Source organism: Macaca mulatta, chromosome 7 (assembly GCF_049350105.2).
Source record: "Macaca mulatta isolate MMU2019108-1 chromosome 7, T2T-MMU8v2.0, whole genome shotgun sequence".
Taxonomy (NCBI): domain Eukaryota; kingdom Metazoa; phylum Chordata; class Mammalia; order Primates; family Cercopithecidae; genus Macaca; species Macaca mulatta.
This window is the reverse complement of record NC_133412.1, coordinates 130971612-130997638: the sequence shown is the minus strand read 5'-3', so window position 1 is coordinate 130997638 and position 26027 is coordinate 130971612. Positions and strand designations below refer to the sequence as shown.

The 26027-nt window shown below is 41.2% G+C and overlaps 1 protein-coding gene across 1 annotated transcript in view; it reads left to right on the top strand.

Annotated features, from left to right (window-relative positions):
* SLC35F4 (solute carrier family 35 member F4) overlaps nt 1-26027 on the top strand; it is a 352844-nt gene that overhangs the window by 35121 nt on the left and 291696 nt on the right. The window contains exon 2 of the mRNA XM_015143776.3: nt 17135-18390. Coding sequence (XP_014999262.2) covers nt 18288-18390 — 103 coding nt within the window. The 5' untranslated portion in view covers nt 17135-18287. The remainder of the gene's footprint in view (nt 1-17134; nt 18391-26027) is intronic.

Genomic DNA, 26027 nt, shown 5'->3' with positions numbered 1-26027 from the left:
CAGTACTTCATTTGTAGAGGGTAAATGCTAAGGTGAGAGTGGTGCTCTGTGTTAACTTCATTTGTGTGGTGGAGCTTTTGAGTGAGGAGCCTCTTGCAGAGTGACTACCACAGGGAGTCTTCATCACCCGAAGGCTGTAGTCATTTGACAGGAATGTTCTGCAAATATTAAACTGATGCTGTCCAACTTCCATCTTGAATCTACTGGCTCTTGCCCACAATAAGATTGTGTAATAAACAAATCTCACAGGCATGCAACTACAAACATTTATTTCTCACACATCTGTAGTCACATGGGGGTTGCCCTCATCTATGCCAGGCTTTGCTTCAAGCTTTCGTCTGGGTCTGTTCCATGTCGCATTCTTCTGGAATAAGTGGGCTCACTGCTACTGTTTCTCTTCCTCCTCCTTGTCCTCTTCCTCCTCCTCCCTTTCCCTCCTCCTCCTTCTCCCTTCCCCTCCTCCTCCTTCTCCCCTCCACTCCTCCTCTTCCTTCTCTCCCCTCTTCCTCCTCCTCCTCTTTCTCCTTATTCTTCCAAGGGCAGAGTTGCAAGAAGATATGTCTAATTGCACAAGCTCCTGCTTTTATCATACCATTGGCAAAATCAAGTCACAGGGCCAAGCCTGAAGTCAAGAGTTGGGGAGAAACGCCCAACATTTCATGGGTTGAGCTGCAGTATTACATGAGAAAGGGCATGGATACAGGGAGAGGTGAAGAATTTGGGCAAAAAAATTTAATCTATCACATTCTTAAAATCATGTTTTATTGCAACCTTTCACCTGAGTCAAATCTATGAGGCTTTCCACCCAAAGGCAGGAGAGGGTGTAAATTTCATCACTTCAGCAAGAAAATGGGCTGGAAAACTATGATTTGTGGAGAGAGATAATTTGTTTCATTCAGTTGATTTCCCTTTGAAAAACAAAGCCTAGGCCTGACAATGCCAGATTGTAGCATTTTCCCAGAGTATAGGGAAGATGGCCTCTCTGCCTATAGTAGCTTGGCTATGAAACATGGGGTTTCATTAAAACTAGATATAATGTCAGTGAAGTAAAGGAAAAGCCCATTGTTTTCCATCTCAAGGCAAAGGGAAAATGAGGGAGAGACAGGAGTACAAAGCTAGGACAGGTGTGTTGATTCTTCTCTCTGGAGAGGTATCAGACAGGTGGTGGGAGGTGGGTGGGGCAGAGACACTTCTACCTGATTTTCACCTGGAATATGAAAATGGTCTTGGAGTGGCTGCCCTGCCCCAATCTCAGGTGCAAATACACCAAAGTGGGGGCACAGTGTAATTAGGCGTGGAAGGGACTCAGGAGTTCCTGTAGTTTCTCCAGGGGGAAGGGGGATGGATCCGGGAGGAAGCTGAGATCAGAGCTAGCATGTCCTTTTCAGAACCATCAGTGGGGAGGGAGGGAGAGTACCACTCCCGTCTCCTCAGCCGGGGCTACAGGAGGACTACTTAGCCCAGGTCTGGATGAAGGGCATATGGGCGGCAGTGGTCACATGAAGACCCATCAAAAGCCAAGAGAACTCTGCATCTCTGCTCTCTCAAGAAATGCAAGCTAAACTTCTTACATATGCCCAGATGCTATTTTAGAAACTGGAAAAGAGGCATGGAAATAAGGAAGATGAGCAATTACTCCTAAATAATGAACAGGACCTATAGGGACTATTTAAATTATATATTTGATTAAGCTTTAAACCAGATTGGGTTAATTAGACTTTTTAAAAACCCCAAATCTACATAGCAGGGGCTCAAAAAGGAGACCAGATTAGTCACACACAAAATAAAGAAACAACACGTTCCTCTGCAGGACTGAGTGGCAGTGTAAGTGAAATTTGCAACCCTATTATGCAATAAATGTCATAATTTTATTAAGGGGAAGGGAAATAATATTTGTTTAACAGTCACTCTATTGGGCTTGTTTTCTTTATTTAATCGTTACAAAAACCCTTTCTGATAAATGTTATTATGCCCATTTTAAAAAATGGAGCCCATATTTTGGAGAATTATCTTAATCGTTTACATATAAGAGGCACAACAGATATTTCAACTATATCAACACCATGCCCCTTATTATATACATATATGGAATACTTCATTTATTTAAAATATGTATGTTGCTTACAACTTTTGTTTCACAACAAAATCCTGGTAGAGGGAAGTACTGGAAGGAGGCATCCATAGAAGGAGTAGGAGGCAACCTCATGATCTGAAAGTTCAAGAGAAAATCAACTCATAACAGATAAGTTCAGAGGTGTGCAAAAGGCACCTTAAGTACAAATTGTTTCTAGGGTCAGAATCTGAAAGTATAATGATCTGACCCTAAAGCTAATCAATGACATTAGTATGTTTAAGGGAAAAAAATGTGTGAGTTTGACATTGAGGAGGCAGTCAGCATGGGCTCTACACACATCAGAGTAGAGAAGGCATTTGTTCACAGTGTCAGGGATATTATGAGAATAATTCCATTAAATTTGTAGCATTCGATTTTCTTTGCTTTGAATCTAGGTTTAGCAAACAAACAAATCTCTGATTATATTTTGACTTCCTATGTGAATCTGTGCCAATTTGTGCATTTTGTGTCAACCATGTCTCCCTTTATGAATGAATCCTTTAGCAATCCAACTTATTCATCAGTGTATTGTGAGTTTGTTTAATGTGAGTTCCTCTTCGAGGAGTCTGCTGTGCTCTTAGTGTACCAACAAATTCAAGTTTCTAGACCTGCAAAGTTGAGAATCAAAATCTGAAACACAGAGAAACACCAAGATAATACCACTCAAAGAGATCTCCAGACAATCTGCCCAGTGTCCTCCTGAATACATTCTGAGCACAGCTACAAACTTCAACACTTTAAATGATGTTTTATTGTTTTATTTAATGTAGAAAAATTAGTGTCACTGCCCAAATGTTGTATCTTCAGAGAAACTTTGTTTTAAAAGTGCTAGACATCAATGTCTAGATGTAAAATATAATGGAGTACTTTGTCATCAGTGTACCTCCAAATCAAGAGAAATATTAACTTCAACCTGGGGTCAAGAACTCTTGGTAAAAGCATTGCCAGGTAACTCTCCAGATGAGGCTGGGAGTTATCCCGTGATAGGGATTTTACTCCTTCTTGAGGTAGTACATTCTTCTTCACACAGCCAGGGGGACCAATGGAATATGCCCCTTAAGTTGAGGAGAAGCCCTCAGTCCTTATTCCAGTTTTCATATGATAATACTATTTTACATGTATTGAGTTCTTACTATATGCAAACAAATGCAAATTGCTTTAAGTGCACCATCTCATTTTAGCCTCATGATAATTCTAGGAAGTAAGTTGTGTTTTTATTCCCATTTTACAAATGAGGAAACTAGAAACTGTGAAGCCCTGAAAATATTTCAAAAGATCTGCCCTTCCTTCCTTCCTTCCTTCCTTCCTTCCTTCCTTCCTTCCTTCCTTCCTTCCTTCCTTCCGTTTCCTTTCCTTTCCCTTCACTTCCCTTCCCTCCTTCCTTTTTTCCCTCCGTTCTTCCCTCCTTCCTTCCTTCTTTAATCCCTCCCTGCCTCACTCCTTCTCTCCCTCCCTCCTTTCCTCCCTTCCTTCCCCACTTACTCTGTGCTAAATATAGAGTTTTATAATGGGGACATAAAGCAAAATACAGACTTAATCCTGGCTTTGTAAAGCTTACTGTCCAGTAGGAAGACAGACCTGTGAATAATCCTTGCAACAGAGCACCACAGGTACTGTGAGAGAAGTAGGTACCAGACACAACAGGACACAAAAGAAAGTGATTCCCATGCCGGCAGGGAACTCATTAAAGGTTTTAATGGAGGATGTGCTTGAACTGAGACTTGAAAAACATTCTCCTGGCAGGGAAATATGGTGGTGTTGAAAGGGGTCAGGGTAATGTGACTCTTCCAGGCAAAAGGAGCAGCAAAGTCAAGAGATGAGAAACAATCAGGAGTAGCTGGTCAGCTTGGCTGAAGCATATGGTTGGACAGATCAAAGTTGACATCCTCAGACTGAGGTGGAGGTAACAGCAGGGAACGCTATTGCATTTGCGGCAGTTGTTGAGGGACTCCTAGGGCTCAGGCTTGATGGTTTAGACCCTGGGAAGAGCCAGGCCCAGCGCAGAAGGATTAAGTTGTTCAGCTCCAGGGAAAGGAATGAGTCTTATTATGACCCCTAAGAGCAGTGTATTTAGCGACAAAGGCGGGATAGAACCTATGTTTTCTGACTTCCTACTGTTGCATAATGGGATGAGATCCTTAAACTCAAAATACTTTCTTGAAAAGTGCAATGCCAAGTACCTTGCAAAACTCCTTGAAATCTAAGATTTGGCAGTTCCTACTTTAGAATTTTTCCCGCACTAAAATTCTGATCATGTTCTAAGGGCATAAAATGTTGGGGCCGCAATTGCCCATATTTCTTGTTTAGAAGTGGATCATGACTTGTTATCTGAGGAAAATTTTGGCCCTGCCTGGATGGAGATGGTAGAGATAGTATGTCCTTCAATATGGGCCTGAGTGCTGATTAGTCAGTATTTATAAAACAACATCAAAAAAATACCTTTATACTTGTTGTTTCTTAAAGAAGCTAAATAGATCTTCCTTGAAGTAGTGAGGTAGAACATTTGGCTCCAAGGACTTGTCTTTGATAACCAGTATTAATGAATTAATCAATTAACTTTGGAAATATCTATGAAGTGCCTACTCTGTGCCTGGCACTACACTAGACACTGGGAATGCAATAGTGAACAAAAACAAAACAAAACAAAAAAAGGGGTTGTCCTTGTGGTATTTACAGTCTAGAGAGGGAGACAGACAAATAAGGACTTTCTTGATGAAGCAGCTTCTTGGTTGAGATGAGAAGGAAAAGTCCCAGACAAGGCAGAGGGCAAAGAGTTGAGGGAGAGAGTGTTCCAGATAAAAGGGAACAGCATGTATAAAAATCCAGAGGTGAGAAAGTGCATAGCTTTTTCAGAGATCTAAAAGGAGTTCATTCAGGATGTTAGAATGAGGAGAGTAGTCACAGAGTTGAGGCTGGAGATGTAGACTGGGACCAAAGTCTGCAGTCAATGATTACGGGTGCGAGATTCATGCTAAGAGCCCTGTTGAACCATTCAGTTGTTTAAAGCAGAAGTTTGTTTTCAAGAAAGCAGGTTGGCTATCATTAGAAAAACAAATCAGAATAGGAAAAGATCAGATAGAAAGCTGTATGGTAATCCAGGCTAAAAGAAAGGTCATATCAACCTACAGAATGGAAGAAAATATTTGCAAACTATGCATCCGACAAAGGTCTAATATCAAGAATTTATAAGGAACTTAAACAAATCAACAAGCAAAAAGAAAACAGCCCCATTAAAAATGGGCAAAGGACAGGAACAGATATTTCTCAGAAGAAGATGTACATGCAGCCAACAAGTATATGAAAAAATGCTCAACATCACCAATCATTAGAAAAATGCAAATCCAAAACCACGATGAGATATCATCTCATATCAGTCAGAATCATTATTAAAAAGTCAAAAAATAGCTGGGCATGGTGCCTCACGCTTGTAATTCCAGCTCTTTGGGAGGCTGAGGCGGGAGGATCACCTGAGGTCAGGAGTTTGAGATGAGCCTGGCCAACATGGTGAAACCCCTTCTCTACTAAAAATACAAAAAGTAGCTGGATATGGTGGTGTGTGCCTGTAGTCCCAGCTACTCAAGAGGCTGAGGCAGGATAATTGCTTGAACCCAGGAGGCAGAAGTTGCAGTGAGCCAAGATCGTGCCATTGTACTCCAGCCTGGGTGACAGAGCAAGACTCCATCTCAAAAAAGAAAAAAAAAAGTAAAAAAATAACAGATGCTGGCAAGGTTGTGGAAAAAAATGTAACACTTATATACTACTGGTGGGAATGTAAATTAGTTAAGCCATGGTTGAAAGCAGTTTGACAATTTCTCAAAGAACTTAAAATAGAACTACCATTTGATCAAGCAATCCCATTACTGGGTATATACCCAAAAGAATAGAAATTGTTCTATCATGAAGACACATGCTTGTGTATGTTCATTGCAACAATATTCACAATAGCAGACATGGAATAAACCTAGATGCCAATCAATGGTGGACTGGATAATAAAAATGTGGTACATACGTATCATGGAATACCACAGAGACATCAAAAATAAAAAGATTATGTCTTTTGCAGCAATATGGATGGAGGCTATTACCTTAAGTGAATTAACACAGGAACATAAAACCAAGTACTGCATATTCTTACTTATAAATGGGAGCTAAATACTGAATACACATGGACACAAAGAAGAGAACAATAGACACTGGAGCCTGCTTGAGAGTGGAGGGTGGGAGGAGGGTAAGGATTGAAAAACTACCTATCAGGTACTAGGCTCATGACCTGGGTAACAAAATTATCTGTACCGCAAACCCATGTGACACACAGTTTACCAACGGAACAAACCTGCACATGTACCCACTGAACCAAAAATACAAGTTGGAAAGAAGAAAAAAAAAGACGGGTCACCTGACCTTGGGTAGCGGAGCTGTAAAAGGAGAGAAAAAGACCTATTGGAAACTGTCTACAGTTCCTCATTAGGGATAATCGTTTACAGAGATTTCGCTGAAGGACAGGTAGCCCACTAGTTTTTAAACCTGGGTTTTAGATTAGTTAAGAATAAAGGGGCCCTGATCTAAAGTGCATATACTTTGTATATATCCAATGTTGTGGCTGTATTTAATTGTAAATTGAAATTTTAGATGAAAGTTTATGAAAATTTAAGAATTTTTCTTCACTTATTAAGCAAAAACACGCATTTCTCAATCCATTCTCAAGATTATAGCTTGAACACAACCAAATTCTTTAATCTTAAGCTCAATAGTAATGTTTTTGTTTTTATAAGAAGTGACTTATTTTCGCCTAGTAATTCTGTAATTTTTATATGGCAGAATCTTTGAGTATTTGGTTGCAAATAGACATTCTAAAAATATAAATGTGGTTATATTGGGTTAGTCTTTTTCTGAGTCACAGAAATAACTCCCTCGTGCTCTCATTTTTTTCAACAGCCAGGTTTTTTATTATATACAAGAAATACGAATTTAAAAGATGTGTTCATGTCCCTAAGAAACTAGAAATATAGCAAAGATGGAAGGCAATCACATCTTCACTCTGTAGTATGATAAATGCCCCCACAAAGGGTAAGCAGAAAGGGTAAGTTAGAATGCTGTAACTTTACAGCTTTCCCTTTTCATCTTGATTGTAGGAACAGCCCTGCTATGTGAAACTTACTGCATTGCTTTGTTCTATGTCTGATTGCACCAACATTATGCAGACCCAGCATGTGTGGGTGTCTGACTCCTTCCTCCCCATTCTGAAGTCAAAAGGTTTGGAATTACATTTCATGCAAAAGGCTGCAGTTTCTATTCAGACCAAATCTTACAGTCGCAGGTAAACTTTTAATGCCAGATTTTGCTTAATGAAGTTACTTCCGCATTGCTTCTGTTAACCCATGGTTGGAAGATTGCTTTGCTAATCTAGAATCAAGGAATTCTATCAAAAGACACACTCTGCAGAAAGGACATTCTCATCAAGTCTCTGATCAATCTGCTTAACAACATTGGCATTGATTTACATTGGTTAGATGTAGTAGAATCCAAGAATGGCCACAATTGTTTGCAGCAATCTCACCACGAGGCAAAATCCATTTCTCCACCCAATCAATCTGAGTTAACCTGCAACTTACTTTGGCCAATAGAAAATGACAGAAGTAAGTTCTGAGTCTAGGCCTCAAGAAGCTTTGCATTCTTAAATCTTACTCTTGGAATTTTGCTGCTGTCATGAACAAGCCTGGACTAAACTGCTGTGTCATGAGATATGTGGCCCAGTTATCCCAAGCTCCCATCCACTAGACATGTGAAAGAGCCTATCCTAGACTATTCAGTCCCCAGCTGATCTACCTGCTAACCACAAATACATAAGCAAGCCCACCCAGGATCAACCAAGCCTGGTCAGATTAGTAGAACCATGCAGGTGACTAATAGTTCATGAGAAGTAATAAATGATTGTTCTTTTTTTTTTTTTTTCTTTTGAGAGGGAGTCTCGCTCTGTCGCCCAGGCTGGAGTGCAGTGGCGCGATCTCGGCTCACTGCAAGCTCCGCCTCCCGGGTTCACACCATTCTCCTGCCTCAGCCTCCCGAGTAGCTGGGACTACAGGCGCCCACAACCGTGCCCGGCTAATTTTTTGTATTTTTAGTAGAGACGGGGTTTCACCGTGGTCTCGATCTCCAGACCTTGTGATCCGCCCGCCTCGGCCTCCCAAAGTGCTGGGATTACAGGCGTGAGCCACCGCGCCGGGCCATGGTTGTTCTTTTAAGCCACTAAGGTTTGGAATTGTTTGGTATGCAGTAAAAGTTAGACAATAATACTACAATTTTGACATTACTGCAGTGGTAAGTCCTAGTGAACTTCAGAGCAGAGTAGGATGAAGAAAGGAAGGAAATTAGAGAAAAAGAAAGAAGATAACATGTGCTCATCACCTTTGCATGCCCAGCTGATGATTTCTTTACCTGAACCAATGATGAAACAAATAAACAAGTCTCCTGAATATTTCAGTAGGAGATTACATAAAGAGATTCAAATCTTTGAATTAATTAGAATTCACAAAAGATTTGTCAAATTGAGCCCATGTTGTTAATGGCAGTGAATGTTGACGATGTCAACTCCATAATAAGAAAATATATATAATTCCATCCATTTACTGTTATGTAAAGACACCATGAAATAAATTATTTATTTATTTATTCCACTGCCTCTTCCAAAAGATGAGGAGTAACAGTTGACAGATTGGATAAGTAATCAGTTACTGATTACACCAGAAACATAACTCACACAGATTTTGGAAAACAGACATCGTCTTGGATTTAAATTTAACAGAACCCTTGATGGGCATTCCTTCTGTCTGCCAAGCCCAGGGCTCAGCCAGAGGAAGATAGAAAGAAGGAGAAGAAGGGAAGCATATGGCCTGATTTGGAAAGGTGGTGGGGAGGACTGGGAACATCAGTAGATATGATCTGATTGCACATAAGGAGCAGTTAGAAAGTCACACAGCAGAAGATGGCATTGCACAGGGTCAGGGAAAGATGATCCACTGAGAGTGAGAAGGGCTGCCAGAGACTCATCGAGGGGCCTCTGAACCATCTGTTTAGCCCTCTAGCCTCAGTTTCCTTCTTTGCAAACTTTGCACTGGGCAAGTTATTACATTTCTGGTCCTGAGACAAGTCAACATATCTTGAGTGTTTGTGCCTTGCTCATACTTTGAGAAAGTGATCCTAGGCTTCTGATGAAAACTTTTGTTTGTTACAAAGATTTCTTCAATCTTTAATGTGTTTTGATTGCCTGGTATGTGACAGGTACTCTGAGAAGCACTGGTCATACCATGGTGAACCAAATACAGTCACAGACTTTGAGGAACTCAAGTATGCAGTGTGGAGAAGATTACACAGCAGGGAAAGAACTATTTTGGAGCAAATACCTGGCTCCTCCAGGAAGGAGGATGGGGTTAGCAGAGAAGCTTCCCAGGGGAGAAAATCCTTTTGAAACAGCTGAGGGAGGAGCAGTGCTAGTCAGATGAAGACACATTTGTAGGGATTATCCAAGCATGGGTGTTCTTATCACTTGGTTCTACTGCATAGAAGCAAGTAATACTTACATCCAAATAACTGTGTACTTAGAGCACTTTATTAGCTTAAGAATGTAAATATTTTAGGGCTACTTTGAGATTTTACAAAACTTTTTATGTACTCGTTGTCATGGAACGCTGTTTTATTATTTATGAGAACATGGAAAGACAGAAGAATTAGAGACCTTTAGTCAGGCTTCATCACATTCCATGGAAAGGAGATAATTGCAATTAGTAAAAAGATGAATGTGCAGGCAGGCAGCACACTCCAGCACATTGCACATAAAACAAGCCGTGCTGGTGAATAAAGATCTGGGAAAGGGTTTTAGGGTTTGTCATGTGTGTGTATGTGTGTTTGTATTCATTTTAATATTAGTAAATTATATTTCGGAACACTTGGAAAATGCAAGATTACTTATAATTTCACTCCTCTTACCACCATTTTTTTTGTATTTTGAATATCTTAACTATTTTTCCCCTGCATTAAAAATATGTAATTGTAGTAGATGTCTGTAACCAATCTAGAATTCTGATTTTTTTTACCACTTAATATTAGAACATAAAATTTTTCTCATCACTTTGTAGTCTTCATAGTAATAGCCATAATTTTAATATCTAAAGTGTATTCTACCCAGTAGATACATTGTGATTTACTAAACCATTTTCCTATTTTTGGGACATTTGAGTTGATTACATTATTTTATTATTACCAGTGATGCTATGATGAATACCTGGGTGGCACAGGAATATAGAACTAGTAGAGATTTTAAATGTTACTTGAGGCTCTTTTCCCCTTTGGAATTCAGAAGAGGACTTTGTTTTTTTCACAGCACAACTGGAGAAGTTCCAGTGAGATAGACTGTAATGCAATTGACCCTTCCTGGGATAATGCTATGGGGTAGCCCGGGGGACTATAACAAGTTCTGTTATACATTTATGGATAACAGGAGAGAATCAAACCCATAATTTCCACAATGGAAATATTTAACTCGAGGTTTATACAGTCCATATCACTGAAATGGACAATGGAAAGTGTGGCTGCAACTACTGTTACAGCTGCTGATATCCATTGCAAACATGGCCAGGATTTCTCCACTTGGCTTCCCATTCAAAATTTGGAATGGGACCGCGCGCGATGGCTCACACCTGTAATCCCAGCACTTTGGGAGGCCGAGGCGGTCGGATCACGAGGTCAGAAGATCGAGAGCAACCTGGCTAACACAGTGAAACCCCATCTCTACTAAAAATACACAAAATTAGCCGGGCGTGGTGGCGGGCGCCGGTAGTCCCAGCTACTCGGGAGGCTGAGGCAGGAGAATGGCGTGAACCCGGAAGGCGGAGCTTGCAGTGAGCCGAGATCGCGCCACTGCACTCCAGCCTGGGTGACAAAGCCAGACTCCATCTCAATAAATAAATAAATAAATAAATAAATAAAAATTTGGAATGGGTGCTGTGATTGGTGGAGCAGGGATATGTGCCAGTGACCAAGTGGTGAGACTAGGAAAATTGGCATCTTAACCTGAGCTCTTTGGAAAAGAGAGCCTGAGGCAGAGGCAGGGGTTTATGTACTAGTGTATATATATGAGGGCATGTGACTGAGCTGACCATAGTTTAGCATTAAGACTGAGCAGTCTGACTAATTGTACAGTCTTGTGGGCAAGAGGCTGCATAAGTGACAGCTTCTCAGGGAAGTCCATTCAGAATGGAATGGAGAATTTATACCCTAGCTCCTGTTTCCCATGGTCACAGGTTTGCCCACTGTGACATCTGTCCCCTGCACTTTCAGGTTGTTCGTGCTTGAGCCAAGCAGATGCACTTTCATGTCTCAGCACCAACAAGGAAATGCTGGTGCAGGAGGTTAGAAGTGCCCAGCATTGGCATGAGGTGAGGTGCTGTCAGGCTGCGTCTAGGTGAATCAATGGCAATCCATACAGGGTGGTCACTGCAAAGGTTAGACAAAAGAAAATGAATTGGAGCATGAAAGTTATTTGGTGCAATCTTTTTAGCTTCTCTCTTGAAAGGTATGCTCTTTCTGTTAGGAGCCTCCTCTAGCATCAGCTGGGTACTAAAAAAGAAAAAAAAAAAAGGACAAATGTCCACTTTTGTACCTCTGTATTATTTCAGGGCATTTAAAGAGCAAGTTCTATTGATGGAAATCACAGATACTGAAAATAATGATGAAATAAAACCTTGTTAATATATTTCCTGCAGATTGATAGTTCTTGAAATTAAAGACAAAGTCATTTCTGAAATTGCTTTTGGCAATAGTTGTCATTCAAGATGTGGATGTATTGAATGTGTATTCTGCAGTCTCTGTTTTATGGATGCATTCTAACGAGTTTTAAATTTTCTGTTCTCTCTGATTTTCTGTGCCACTCATAATGTTTCTTTCCAACAATTTGTTTTGTCTTCTGTATGATTTATTGATGAATTGCTTCGAGAACTAGTGATCTTAGACATACATAGTATGTCTTTGGAAAACAAAGGATAAAGAGAATAGAATTTGAAAATTAAATGTAGTGTTTATGGAAGGAATTAAAACTCTTCAATTACAGTGTTTAGTAACATTACTTTTTATGTATCAGAGTCATCCTGAATGCTGATGGTCATGGGGTCAGAGGGAAAAAGAGAAAACCCTTGAGTGTCTCATATTAGCTCTGACTGAGATGATAATTGTTTTTTTGTTCACAACCAGAATTAGTCACATAGCCCCCCTACAACCACAAGGGGGCAGGAAGTGCAGTCCTGTGGTATGCCTAAAATGGGGGAGAACCATGACTACTTGGCAAACAGTAACAATGACTACCACAGCAGGGTTGGCATTTTTAGCAGTTAATGTTACAGAAAGCTTGTGTGACAAATAATATGCAGCAGGTTTGAGGCCGTGGTGTGCATGGCATTTTTAGACGTTTAAATTACAGAAAGGCTTATTTGTAAAATGAATATGTAGCAGGTTTGAATGTATAACCACCAACACAGCTGTTCAAAAGGGTTTAAAAGAATCTTTATTTGCTTTAAATTACTGTAAATCTTACTCTGAGTCCCTATTCCTCATAAAAATAGTGGGAAATGCAATCTCAGTCTTGTTGGGGCTCCCCTGCTGCAGACTTACATAGTCAGGGGAGATATTTGGCTTAGCTCAGCATCAGGGAGGTCTCATTTCAGTCCACTGGGCGTTGCTGAAATGTGCAATAGTCAAGCCCACAGGTGATCCCTCTGGGGCTGGGGACTCTGCTGCTTCTGGACAAGGTGGGAGGCACCAGAATATCTGCTGAAGCTGGGAAGCCTAGTGGCTAATGGCCCTGCCTCCCATGGAGCATCACACTGTGATCCCTCTGAGGTTGCTCCACTTCACCAAGCAGGACCTGAGTGCCTCCCACCCCTGGGGACTAACAGCCTTGGTCCCTTTCCCAGTCTGAAGTCAGCTCTTCCTGTGCTCACGCTTCTTTAAAAGACAAGAACTGCTGATCTTGAGCAGCTTCTCTTTCTGCAAAGCACTGAACTTCTGAAGCCACTGATTCCATTGGCACACAAGGTCTGCCTCATGGGATCATTGCTCATGGTTGAAAGAATTAAAGGAGACCTGTAAAAGCAATTGCCACAGTGAAGTTCTGAGAGTGTGAATGAAAAGTGAAAGTGTGAATCAACTCCAGTAAAAAACAATGGACAGAGCAGGGGTGGGGCTAGGAGAAGAAAATTAATATTTATTGTGTATACACGACGTGCCAGGCCTTCATAAAATATGTTAATATGTGGTCTCACTTAACCATCACAGCAATACTATGAAGTAGAGTATAAGCCCATTTTACAGAGGAGGAAACTGAAGCTCAAAGGGTTCTATGTCTGCATAAAAAATAGTACTGATAGCTAATATTTATGATGCTTACTATATGCCAGTCACAGTTATAAGATCTTTATGAATATAAACTCATTTACTTCTCATGATAGTTCCACGATATAGGAACAATAGGTGTATATTTCTACTTTAGAGATGAGAAAATTGAGTCATAGAGATTTCAAAAGATTTACCCAAGGTCACACAGCTAGAAAATGATGAGGTCGGAAATGACTCCTGGCAGTCTGCTCCAAAGTCCATGCTTTAAACCACTATGCTGTACTGCTGAGTACAGTATAATGCTGTAGGGTGAGGGAGAAAGAGAAAGACAGAAACAGAGAGAAACATACAGAGAGATAGACAAACAGACACACACAGACTCAGAAAGACAAAGACAGAAAAACAGACAGACTGAGAGAGAGGGAGACACAGGGAGAAACAGAGACAGACACACACACACACACACACACACACAGAGATCAAAGACAAATTCTAACATTTGAATACATATGTTGAAATTACTTAAGACTTTCTCCAAAGAGGTTCAGTGCCTTTCCAAAGAGTCGAGCCTCAAAATTAGTCCTGGGTTGTAGGCTGGCACCTGAGGTCAATGAAGAGAGTGGACTCTGCCCTGACTTCTCATACAGACACCTAGCCCCTTTGAACTGAAAGGTAAATTAGCAATGTCTGCCATTGCCTACAATTGAAACAGAAAGGCTGTGTCAGCATTCCAAATGGGGTGGCTGATGACTTGGCAGTTAAATACTCAAAACAACTTCCCTGAAAATGGAATATTAAGAGCATGCTTTTTCCTTCTCAGATGCCATTTCTTATCACCTGGTTGGCTAGAAGCCAGATGCTTTTAAACACTAACACTGTTTAAATTTCTTGGGGTCAACTCTTTGTAAACAGTGCTGGTGTTTGTACAAAGTAACATTGGCTCTTGACTATAAAAGCTTAAATATTCCTGGCTCTCCAAGCAGCCAAGTTACTCTTAGCCCAAGGAGATAGGTACACTATATTAATTTCCCAGAGGGGAAAAAGGATCATTTCCCCTTCTTTCAGCATCTTTCAGTGGTAACTTCAAATAGGTGAATAGAAAGATTAGGTGTCTTGGTGCCACAAAAAGAGGACTAAAGCCCAGATTTTCTGATCCCTATCTGCTGATTAAAGTACTGAAGACTAGATTCCATGGATTTTATTTTTCTAATCCTTCCGAAGTATATAGACTGATGTGGTATTTTCAGACTGCTTATTTTTGAATAAAATTTATACCCAGTGATCATATTTAGTTTTAATGTTATTACTTGGTATAGCTATTCTAGCATCAGACACAAGGACTGTAAGTGATCATCCCATGAACTACGTTACAAATGATTTGACTTTTTTAAAAAAAACAAACCAAAAAAACAACATGAATAACTCATTGTATACTCAATTAGTATAAATAGCTAATCTGATATGATCAGATGATCAAAATACATATGGCTCATATAACAAAACTCATCTGGAATCACAGATCGATACCCTGTGCTTGATGCATTAAAAAATTCCCGAAAAGCTGCACAAAAAACTAATTTTGTTTTATAATAAATCGAATTATAATTTTACTAGGGAAACTGGCTATGTGAAGGGCTATCATGATAAACTATTTTGTGAATCAAATAACCACCTTCAATCTTCATTTATTAAGTTATGTCTTTTCTTTATTCTTCCAGAATAGATTTGAGGCACACATTGCAGCTCATATTTTGTAAATTTGAATATTTGGGTCTGTGAAAACTGGTAGACTAAACATGCAAACATAAAAATACTTTAAAAATTATCCTTCCTTCTGCCGAGTGTGGTGGCTCACGCCTGTAGTACCAGCACTTTGGGAGGCCGAGGTGGGTGGATCACCTGAGGTCAGGAGTTCGAGACCAGCCTGGCCAACATGGTGAAACCCCATCTCTACCAAAAATACAAAAAAATTAGCCGGGCGTGGTGGCGGGTGCCTGTAATCCTAGCTACTCAGGAGGCTGAGGCACGAGAATCACTTGAACCCAGGAGGTGGAAGTTGCAGTGAGCCGAGATCGCACCATTGCACTCCAGCCTGGGTGACAGAGTAAGACTTTGTCTCAAAAAAAAATTATCTGTTCTTCAAAATAATTTCTGTAAATTGTTAATAATGTCTAAAATGACTATTGAAAGATTAAAACATCTTTTATCATATATGCCAAAGAGTGCTCATGACTAGCAGAAATTTACCTTTGACAGTTTATCAATTTATAATTGTAGGATTTCAGTTCCTTCCATTAAAAGAAAAGTGTGTCCTAGATTATAGCACTTGCTGGCATTTACTATTTTGGTCATCCTATTACAGATGATTATAGAGAGATTTGTAAGTGCTTTGCTATTTTAAAATTTATTTCCAGGTCAGTCTGAAAATTTTTACTTTTTCAAAAGTAAACATAGACTCTTGTGGGTATGTTTACATTGTAGTATTTAAATTTATGCTGAATTTACTGTTTATATGAATGATCAGATCCAGTTAAATACATTTTTATCTACTTCTATGGAGATTTCTGAAAATAAAACAAAAGTAGGAAGAAGGCAATGACTTACACAGTAATTGTTATTTATAATTTAAGTACATTAATTATGGCAAGATAAGTTATAAGCAATGGGACAAAACCACTTGTTTTTAAAGTCTATGCATATATATGTGTGTGTGTGTATGTGTATATATATTCCTGTTACACTGGAAGGTTTCTGCTTGAATTGTTTCCTAATTTCTCTCTTACTGATATATAGATTAATGTGCTACGGATTATGATGGCTATTATCAAAATATATAATACATGTAATATGGGAAAGTTTATCTTTTATAGAAACTTTAAACAAAAGTGATATTTAAAATTATATGTGAACACATTTTACCATGTGTAATACATGCATTCGATATAATTTTGCCACAGAAATAATAAAACTAAAAAAAGTGTGCTGAATATTATTTCATGTGGGGGGTGTAAAGGCATAACGCTTTCATTTTTGCTTTAAATGGATAGCTCCCCATCATTGCACTAGTGTTGGTTTTTCCTTTCAGTTCCTTCTGACCTTTAGCTCTTTCCACCCTTCCATTTTTCCTAGCCCAGAAAACAGGTGTAGGAGGAAATTGGTTTCTTTATAAACTCTCCTTCCAGCCACAATAATCTCAGATTGACTCCACTCTGAAGATTCCATGCTAAGCTTTGTGTTTGGATGAAAACCCAAAACATATTGTAAAATTTAATATTGCGTTTTCATGTGCTTAAACCTAATTTACCTTTTAGAAAAAAGGTTTGCGTATTTCTTCCTTCTTAAGGGCCCACACACAATGTGGAAAATGCTTGGAGGCAGGATGGTGCAATAGGTTCTTTGGAGGTTTCTGGGAGGAGCATTGAAGTCGACTTATTTTTCTCTTTTTTTTCTTCTCCTTAAGCTTTAGTGATATGAAACCTGGCAGGGATGTCTTAAGCCAGCTCTGTACGGAAGGTGGACCTAAATGACCTCTAAGCTGATGAGCTGACCCTCCTCTCTACTAACCCCCCACCTCCACCTTTTCATTTCTGAGATGAAACTTAGAAAATTATTATCTTTTTTTTTTTTTTTTTTTTGCAGGAAACTGTGTCTGCAGACTATGAACAGAGGAATTGTCTCCACTGCTCACTGACCTTAACCCACTGGGTCTCTGGCTAAGGCAGAAGAGACACACACGTGAGGAGAGGGTGTTCGCTCTGAACACAGAGTTTCAAGGACGTTCTGCTCAAATGGAAAGACTCTAGACTGTAGCTAAGACTTTCACTCGTCCAGATATTTACAGTTTGAAGGACTTCCCTCCTGATATTTTTGGCAATAAAGAGAAAATCATTTCTCCTCAGAGCATTTGGAATTGGTAAAATAAGCGTGCTGTGTGCAGCTGAGTCTTCCAAGCCTTTGACATTTTTCAGTGGCAGGATGGAAGGTCCGTATGGACAGTCAGACTTGAGGGCTTGAACACTTATGAGTCTTTCCGTCTGCAAAACCTGGATAATCACTTCATATACCACCTGCCAGGAACTAATTTTCTTGTTATTTCATAAAAAAAGATTCCCAGTTTTCTAGACAAGTTGCAAGGACTAACTAACACCGGCGGGAAATGCTTGTATTTCAGCAGACCAGACGTGGTGTAGACGCCAAGCATGGCCCGAGTTCCGGGGAGCCCCAGAAGTGTCTTCTCCCTGAGCGACAGCGTTAATTCCTCGCATTGACAGCTATGAGTACCTCTCGGGTTTCTCCCACCCCCAACACCCCTCTCTGAGCCCCTGGCCACCGTCACCTTCTCTTCTCTTCCCGCACTCCCCAGACCAAACATCCCTTTCATCAGGTGGGGTTGGGTTGTCTACTCTTCGGGAAGGAGCGCGCAAGGGTTAATGATGAAAGCTGGTGACCAGGTGGGGCGCCCACACCCGCCCCCGGCCACGGTGGGCGTCGGAGGTGAGGGGGCGCTATTCGGGCAGCAGTGCTCCGGGTGGCGCGCGGGAGAGCTGCCAGGCTGACAGAGAGGCCGGCCCGAGTGGGGGCCTCTCCGTCGCCGCCGCCGCCACCGCCGCCGCCGCCGCCGCCGCCGCTGTGATGCGGAGCCAGTGCTGCGCCGGGCGGTGGAGTCAGAGCCCGGGCGCGGGAGCACGAGCTGCAACATCAGCACCAGCGGCGGCGGCACCTGCACCAGCTCCGGGGCCCCGCGCTGCGCTCTCCGCCCCGCGGCACCCGGGGCCGCCGCCCCGCGCTCTCTATGGATGTCAAGGCGGCCCCCAATGGGGTGGCCACTATCGAGGACCGGATCCTGCGGATCACCGGCTACTATGGCTATTACCCAGGTTACTCCAGCCAGAAAAGTAAGACGCCGCGGGGCTGCCCTGCGCGAGGCGGGGAAGGGAGGTGGGCACGCAGGGGTGCCGCGGGGATGCGGACGGGCGGGCGCGCGGTCCGGACACCTGCAGCCCTGCAGGCGCTGTCAAAGCCGCCTTCCCGGCGGCGCGGACCCTGGGGGAGAAAAGTATGTCCGCTGTCCTCGGTGCTGAACCGTGAGAGGGCAAGGGACCCAGCTGGGTGCGCCCAGGAGTTTGGAAACTGTCGTAGCCTTGCGGGGAGGTGCGGAGGGGACCGGGTGAGCGCTCCTGACTGCCGTCGGCCGGCTCACCCTGGTGGATTTACGCCCAGAGGAGGCTAACATGGCTGTTCACTTAGCGGAAAGTCAGCCCTACGGGCTACACGCCCGGAAAGACCCTACTGCGTGCGGGGCGCTGGGGACTCAGGCTGAGGAGGCTCCGGGGTGGGGCTGGCGGGGGCGGCCGACCCAGACGTGGGTCCCGGCGCTGGTGGGGTCAGCTCGTTCACTCCGGACTGTTGAGACGCTGCCAGCGCGGGAGTTACTCTGGTTACAACATCTTTAGGAGGTTCTTCACCCTGGGCAGCGAAAAGAACCTGCTCAGGTCTTCCAGCCCCAGAGCTTGCAGCCAGAGACCCGTGCGGAAGACTAGGGGCTTGGCGGGGGGGGGACGGTGGTCTGAGAAGGGGAAGAGACAGGGCCACCCGCACGTCGCGGCCACTGCTTTCTTCCAGCTAAGCGAGGTCATGCGGCGTGGATGCTTTCACGTTTCTGGACCAGTTTTGGTGGGAGGGCGATGAGGTGTGCTCTGCTTGCAGTCCCCCTCCCCCAGTACACAAACCCACTAGCTATATTTGCTGGGATTAGTTCTGCTAGCGACTGAAGTGCAGCTCATTTTTCTCCGAATTGGAGGAGTAGCTGCGGTTTAGTTTCTATGCAGGTGGGCTTTTGCCTTTTTCTTTATCAATGCATTTCTGTCGCAACAGATGGAGCTTAATTGATGTTTTTGCCATTATTTTTGTCAGAAGCTTGGAAGCTCCTAGAAGCATTTCTGATTCGTATTTTTCTGTGACATTTGGGGTGCAATCAACATTACAGTTTCTATGAAGCGTGGGACCCCAAAAATTCTGGCACAAAGACAAGAAAACACCATTTTTTTCATGTAACTTTCTCCCCTACCATGCTTCCTCTCTATTGAATAATAATTCAAGAGCTTTGTTCCGTGGGCTGTTCTCACACAGATATTTTCTAGTTCGATATTTCATTTGGTTTCAGGAAATGCCTATCTGATTTGGACGGTTTCTCTCTAGCTGTTTTTAGCATTAGGGGCTTAAATTATTCATTTTCCATACAAAAGTAATTATAAAGTGTTAGAATTTTCTGGAAAGAAAATAACACACTGTGGAATGCTCTTTGAAATCCCTGTACTATACACTCAAAAACTTCTCCTTTTTTATTGGCAAAGGATTTCTTTTTTAACCCTGGAAACATAAGTAAAGGAACTAATATACCTTGTGGAAATTACTTGACTTTCACCTTTGAATATTTTAATTAGGAACCATGGGATTCTAGTGGCTTAGAGAATGTAGAAGCTGTGTGTGAAATTAAAAGACTCAGGGTAGTTTATTATTGTAATTTTTATGACAATGGGACTTTGGCTAACAATGAACAACCCAAAAAGAATACTGAAAAAGTGACATTTTAGATAAGGACATGTTCATATTATATTTTTGCACTTGCTCAAATAGCTGCACATGCTTCATTTGCAATACAATAACAGGACAAAAACAGGGAAGAGCACTGGCCAAGGCTATAACTGGAAGCCAAAAGGGATAAAGATTAACTTGGCATGGTTATTTGTGATGGGCACTTACCTACCTAAGTTTAGACCATAGAGTTAAAAGAGTGAAAGCAGAGAATCTCACAAGAAGAGAGAATTAAGTGATAGTCAGATAAATCTCAGGATGCTCATGCTTTTGGAAGTAGAGAAAGATTGCTATTTTGCACAGTGAGAGATTGAGAGAGGAGAAAGCTGGAGGAGGGCCAGGGAACCGAGCACCATGAAATAATCCTGTCCTAATGCAGGCTTCAACTAGTAAACAAACACTGAAGCAAACCAGTACAATATGGTCAATTGATTTGGCTATTACAGAGAATGAGCAACAGCTTACGGGAAGTCTGGAAAAATATACTTAAAAAAAGGCTACAGTGATGAACATATAATATGTGAAAGCAAGGTGACTTTCTCATTTTCTGTCTGATCATATATGAGGGACAATCTCTAGATATCTATGCCATTTATGTTTTTGGAGATAGATGGGGACTTACATCTAAGAAAATGCACTGAAGATCAAGCCTTCTGTTAATGCATCCTGCTGTTTGCTTGTACCTTGTCCAGAAAAAATTCTAGTAGTCGCGCTGATGCAAAAAAAGAAATATATTAGAATTCAGAGAAATGAAGGTACTTTAATGGGCAATAGGGCATTTGTTTTATCTATACTCTTCAATTAATGAACAGTTATTGAGTAAATATAAACAAGAAATCTGGATACAAAGATGATTAAAGGTGGGTGCAGTGGCTCATGTCTGTAATCCCAGCACTTTGGTAGGCCAAGGCAGGAGGATTTCTTGAGGTCAGGAGTTCAAGACCAACTTGACCAATGTAGTGAGACACTGTTTCTATATTTATTTAAACATTTTTTTTAAAAAGATGATTAATGCGTAGTGTGGTTACTTAGGTAGGGAATAGATTCATTCATTCAACAAGTGTTAATTGAGCACCGCCTATGTGTCAGGAGTACATCAATGAGCAAAACAGACAAAAGTATTTTCCTTTTAAGAACTTAAGTTCTAGTGGGAGGAAACAAGACAATAAACAAATAAACAAGTACATAAATTATTTAGTACATTTCAAGGTGATAAGCGCCTTTTGAAAAGTTACAACAGGATAAAAAGGATAAGATATTCTAGGGGTAGAGATTGTCACAATTTTAAATAGGCTCATCAGGGAAGTCCTCATTGAGGAGGTAACAATTGAGCAAAGACCTGAAGGATGTCAGGGAGTTAGCCATATGGACATCCAGAAGAAGACATTCTGGGCAGTGGGAACAGCTAGCGTAAAGCTCTGAGGTAGAGTGCAACTGGCATGCTGGAAAAACAGCAGGGAGGCCTGCATGGCTGAAGTGCAGTGAACAATTGGGAAAGTGGTTGGAGATGAAGTCACTGAGGATCCAGGAATGCAGGTAAAGGAGGGTCTTAGAGGTCATTGTCAATCCTTTGACTTGTATTCTGAATGAAATGAGCATTTGAAGAGTTTTGAGAGAAGAGTGATGTGACTTGACTTATCTTACACAAAGATCAGTCTCACTGCTGTACTGGGACAGGGTGAAAACATCTAATTAGTATGTTATTGTGATAACTTAGGTGAGACATGATGGTGGCTTGAACCAGAGTGGTAGCAGTAGAGGAAGAGAAAGGTGGTCAGAGTCTGCATATGTTTGAAATTAGAGCCAATAGGGTACCCTGATAGATTGGATATTGTATCTGTAAGAAAGAGAGGAGTAAAAAATGACTGCATCTTTTCTGGTTTGACTAAGTTTGGGTTGCCATCAGCTGAAATGTGGAAGGTTTTAAGGTAGAGAAGCTTTGGAAAGGGGTGGGGGAGTGGATTGTCAGGGGATAAGGATAACATTTTAGAGATGCTAAATGTAATTGGAGATGTAGAGTAAGCTTACAGTTCAGAGTAGATGTCTGATTGGAGATATAAATTAAGGATTTGCCAGTACTTGGGTGGTATTTAAGGCCTAAGACTAGATGAGACCTCCAAGGAACGAATGCATATAGAGAAGAGAAGAGGCAGGATTGAATGTTGAGACACTCTGACATTAAGAGGTTCAGGAGAAGAAGAAACCCATTAAAGGATACCAGGAAGGAGCATCCAGGGAGATAGGAGGGAAACCAGGAACATGTGATACACTGGAAGCCAGTAAAAAAAGAGTTTCAAGGGGAAGAGATTAGCTGAGTCCAATGCTATTGAAAGGTCAAGTAAAATGAAGACCGACTGAATTTGACAATTGAAGGTCATGGGTGATCTTGACAAGAATGTTGACAAGAGCACATAAGGATAGGTAAAATGGATTAGAATGTGTATAAGAGAGAGTTAGAGGGAAGAATTGGAAACTGTGAGTATAGATGACTCTGCAAGGATTTTTGTGCAAAGGGGAGAGAAGAAATGGAGGAAGCAGGCTCAAGAAAGTTTTTCTTTCTTTAAAGATTAGAGAAATAAGAGCATGTTTGCATGCAAATGAGAATGATTCAATAGAGAAAGAAAAATTAATGAAGTTGGAGAGATAGTGTACGGAAACTAGTGCACAAGAGAAGGGACATTGCCTTAGATAGGAACATGGATATAGGGTAAGTTGTGTGGGGCAGGTTTGGGAAAGTGTATAACTGAGATGGTGGGAGTCTTTTGAGGTTCTCTTCTGGTTGCTGCAGTCTTCTCCAAGTAGGAAGAGAGAGTCACCAAATGAGAATGAGGATGGTGGAAGATGTGATAGAGGCTGGAGGAAAGAGAAGGTGCGAACAGTTAAATAGGGAGAGTGAATGGACTGGAGAAGTGTGCTCAGGTTGTCTGGTAGCCTTAAGGGTCCATTTAAAGTTTTTGGTCACAAATTTAAAGTGAGATCAGCCAGTATGTTGGCTCATTCATTAACACAGCAAAGGCGTGGAACAAGTAATGATAAGTATATAACCAGAGTTGCAGATTATCCAATGTATATTTAAAAATAGGGACAAGAGAGTTGTATACAAGAGAGTTGTGTTATTAAAATGGTTGATCACAGAATTTAAACCTGGTAAGCAGAGAAGAGGAAATCTAGGTAATTAGGAACAGGGAACAGATGGTAGGTTCCATGAATTAGAGGTCTCAGTAGAATCAAAGACTAGTGGAAGTTGGCTGGAAAGGTAGGAGGTGGTGAGTTTTACACTGTAAGAAATTTAATTCATTTCCATAAGTCAAATAAAAGGATAAATTCATTCATGTTTTATTGTATTCCATTATTGATATTTTTGGGGTGAGTATTCTTTTTTGTGTGTTTGTATAGGGAAACAGTGCGTTGATGTATGGTTGAATTAAACCCTAATGGTTTGGAAATTGATCATATCCTTAAACCTGCCAGCAACTGGCTCTGAGACCTGGGACACCACTCTGTGGACATTGGTTTTTTTGTTTGTGAAAAAGAGAGTTGAAATCACTGTTTTAGAACAGTCATGCAGTAGGTCAGCTTTGACAGCTTTCAAAACACTCCCACCTTCCCTGGAAAGGTATCAGTAAAGGAGTATATTTACTTCACCTGTCTTCACCTACCTTTGGTAAACAGTTGCCTCTCTTTGTTCTGTGCCTTTGTACCTGTTGGCCTTTTGTTTTTTCTATCCCCCATTGGTGATCAGTTTCTATGATCGTTGTCTATTGGGAGCTGCAATTTGTAGTAAATATTTTCTCTTTTACTTTAACACCAGCTCTGGTATCATCCCTACTTCAGAAAGAACTCTACCCACTTCTGGCTTTCTTGGTTCTCTGGGTGCTTGGATGACTGCCATGACTTAGCATTTCCCAAGGTTCTAGCTTCATCTGTTTCGTCTCACTGTCTGCTTTCCCTGAGTGAGCTCCTTTAATCCCACGGCATTACCATCTTTGGTGTATCTGTATTTCTAGGTCCACTTTTTCTGAACCCACACCCATATTTCAAAATTTCTTGGTGTATTCTACCTGAATGTCCTCCAGGCATGTCACACATAAAACCAAAATCATCATTCTGTCCTTAAAATGTGCCTTTTCCTCCTTATTATGCATTTCAGCTTCTAATGTCTATATCCAACCAATTGCCCAAGCCAGAAACTTCGAATTATCCTCAACTTCTGCCCTTTCGCCTTGCCCTATAATCAGTTAATGAATCCTATACGTTCTACCCCAGATAATGTGCTTTCCAGTCCTGCAGTCACTGCCTTCTTCCATCACATCTTTTGCCCAGCCTCAAGTCCTTCCAATCCAGCATACACACCTTAAAAATATTTACTTCTCCACAGTGCAGATCTGTTCATCTCACACCCCTGATCAAATATGTGAAGTAATTTTTCACTTTCTGTGAAATGAAGTTCAAATTACTTAGCATGCCACAATCTGAACCCAGCTTATATTGTTCTATTTTAGCACACATTTCTCCCCCTTACACCACAATCCTCTAATTGCCTAATATATGCTTAATGCAGAAAATCTGGAAGGCAGAGAGCAACGAGAGATTAAAACAAAATTACTCATAATTCCACTACCAGAGGTATTAGTGTTAACATTTTCGTATATATCCTTTCAGTCTTTTTTATGCCCATGGACACAGCAAGTGGCTTTTATTTTGTACTGAACATTTATCTCGTTGGTCTATATTGTTTGCAATAACTTAAATTTTCGTGTTATGCATGTAGTCTTCCATATATGCAAGCACTTTAATCTACTTCACCAATCACTAGTTGGTGAAGTATCACTAGTTTATTTTTAGTCCAACTTTTTCTTTTATTTCTCTTGCTCTCTCTCTCTCTCTCGCTCTCTCTCGTTCTCTTTCTGTCCCCAAGCCCCCTTCCTTTTTAAGAGATAGGGTCTTACTCTGTTACCCAGGCTGGTAGTGCAGTGGTGCAATTATAGCTTACTGCAGCCTCAAACTCCTGGGCCCAAGCCATCCTCCCACCTCAGCCTCCTGAGTAGGACTACAGGTGGGCACCATCACACTCAGCTAATTAATTAATTAATTATTATTTTTTGTAGACACCAGGTTTTGCTAGGTTGCCCAGGCTGGTCTCAAACTCCTGGCTTCAAGTGATCCTCCCACCTCAGCCTCCCAAAGCACTGGGATGACAGGTGTGAGCTACTGCATTGGCCCACCTTTTCTTTTTGATCTTATATCCCATAGGGTCTTCGCACACTCTGACACTGTGGTCATACTCTCATCATGCAGCTCATTGTTTTAATGAAATTATTGTGCCCATGCTCTTTTGCTTCTCAGTGCTTTATTGCACTTTGGCCCCAGTGCTCCCTCTCTGTCTCCTTCATCACCCTGCAGAAAGCTCCTATTTATCTTCAGAAGGGCAGTTTAAATGTGCTGTCCTCTGTAAAGCTTCCCAAATGCCCCAGGCTGGCTAATCCTCCTTCTGTGCTCCTGTAATGCTGTGTATTCACCTCTGCTCCAGCATTTAACACACTATTTTGGGCTTTTTGCTTTGCACAAAACTATCTCACCCATAGAGCTTGGGGAGAGCCGGGGATTTATCTTTATTTATTTTATCTGAGGCAAAGTAGTATATTCTGTTGCTCAATAAAGTTTATTGTGCTAACGAATGAAATATTTAGTTCCATTTGAAGAAATTAGAGAGCTAATTATTTTCACACAGAAAAAGAAAGAGTACATGATGGTAGTAGTGATTAGAGAAAAAGAAAAAAATTACCAGCAATGAGTGAATCAAATAAATGTACTTTAAAGAATGAGAATACACTAAATGGTGTTTTATGATCATTTTACCTGCCTGGTTGTAACTTCTGCATTTCTGCGTCCTTACTTCCTTCTTAAGATTTTCTGTGCTGCAATGGGGTAAAGGCAT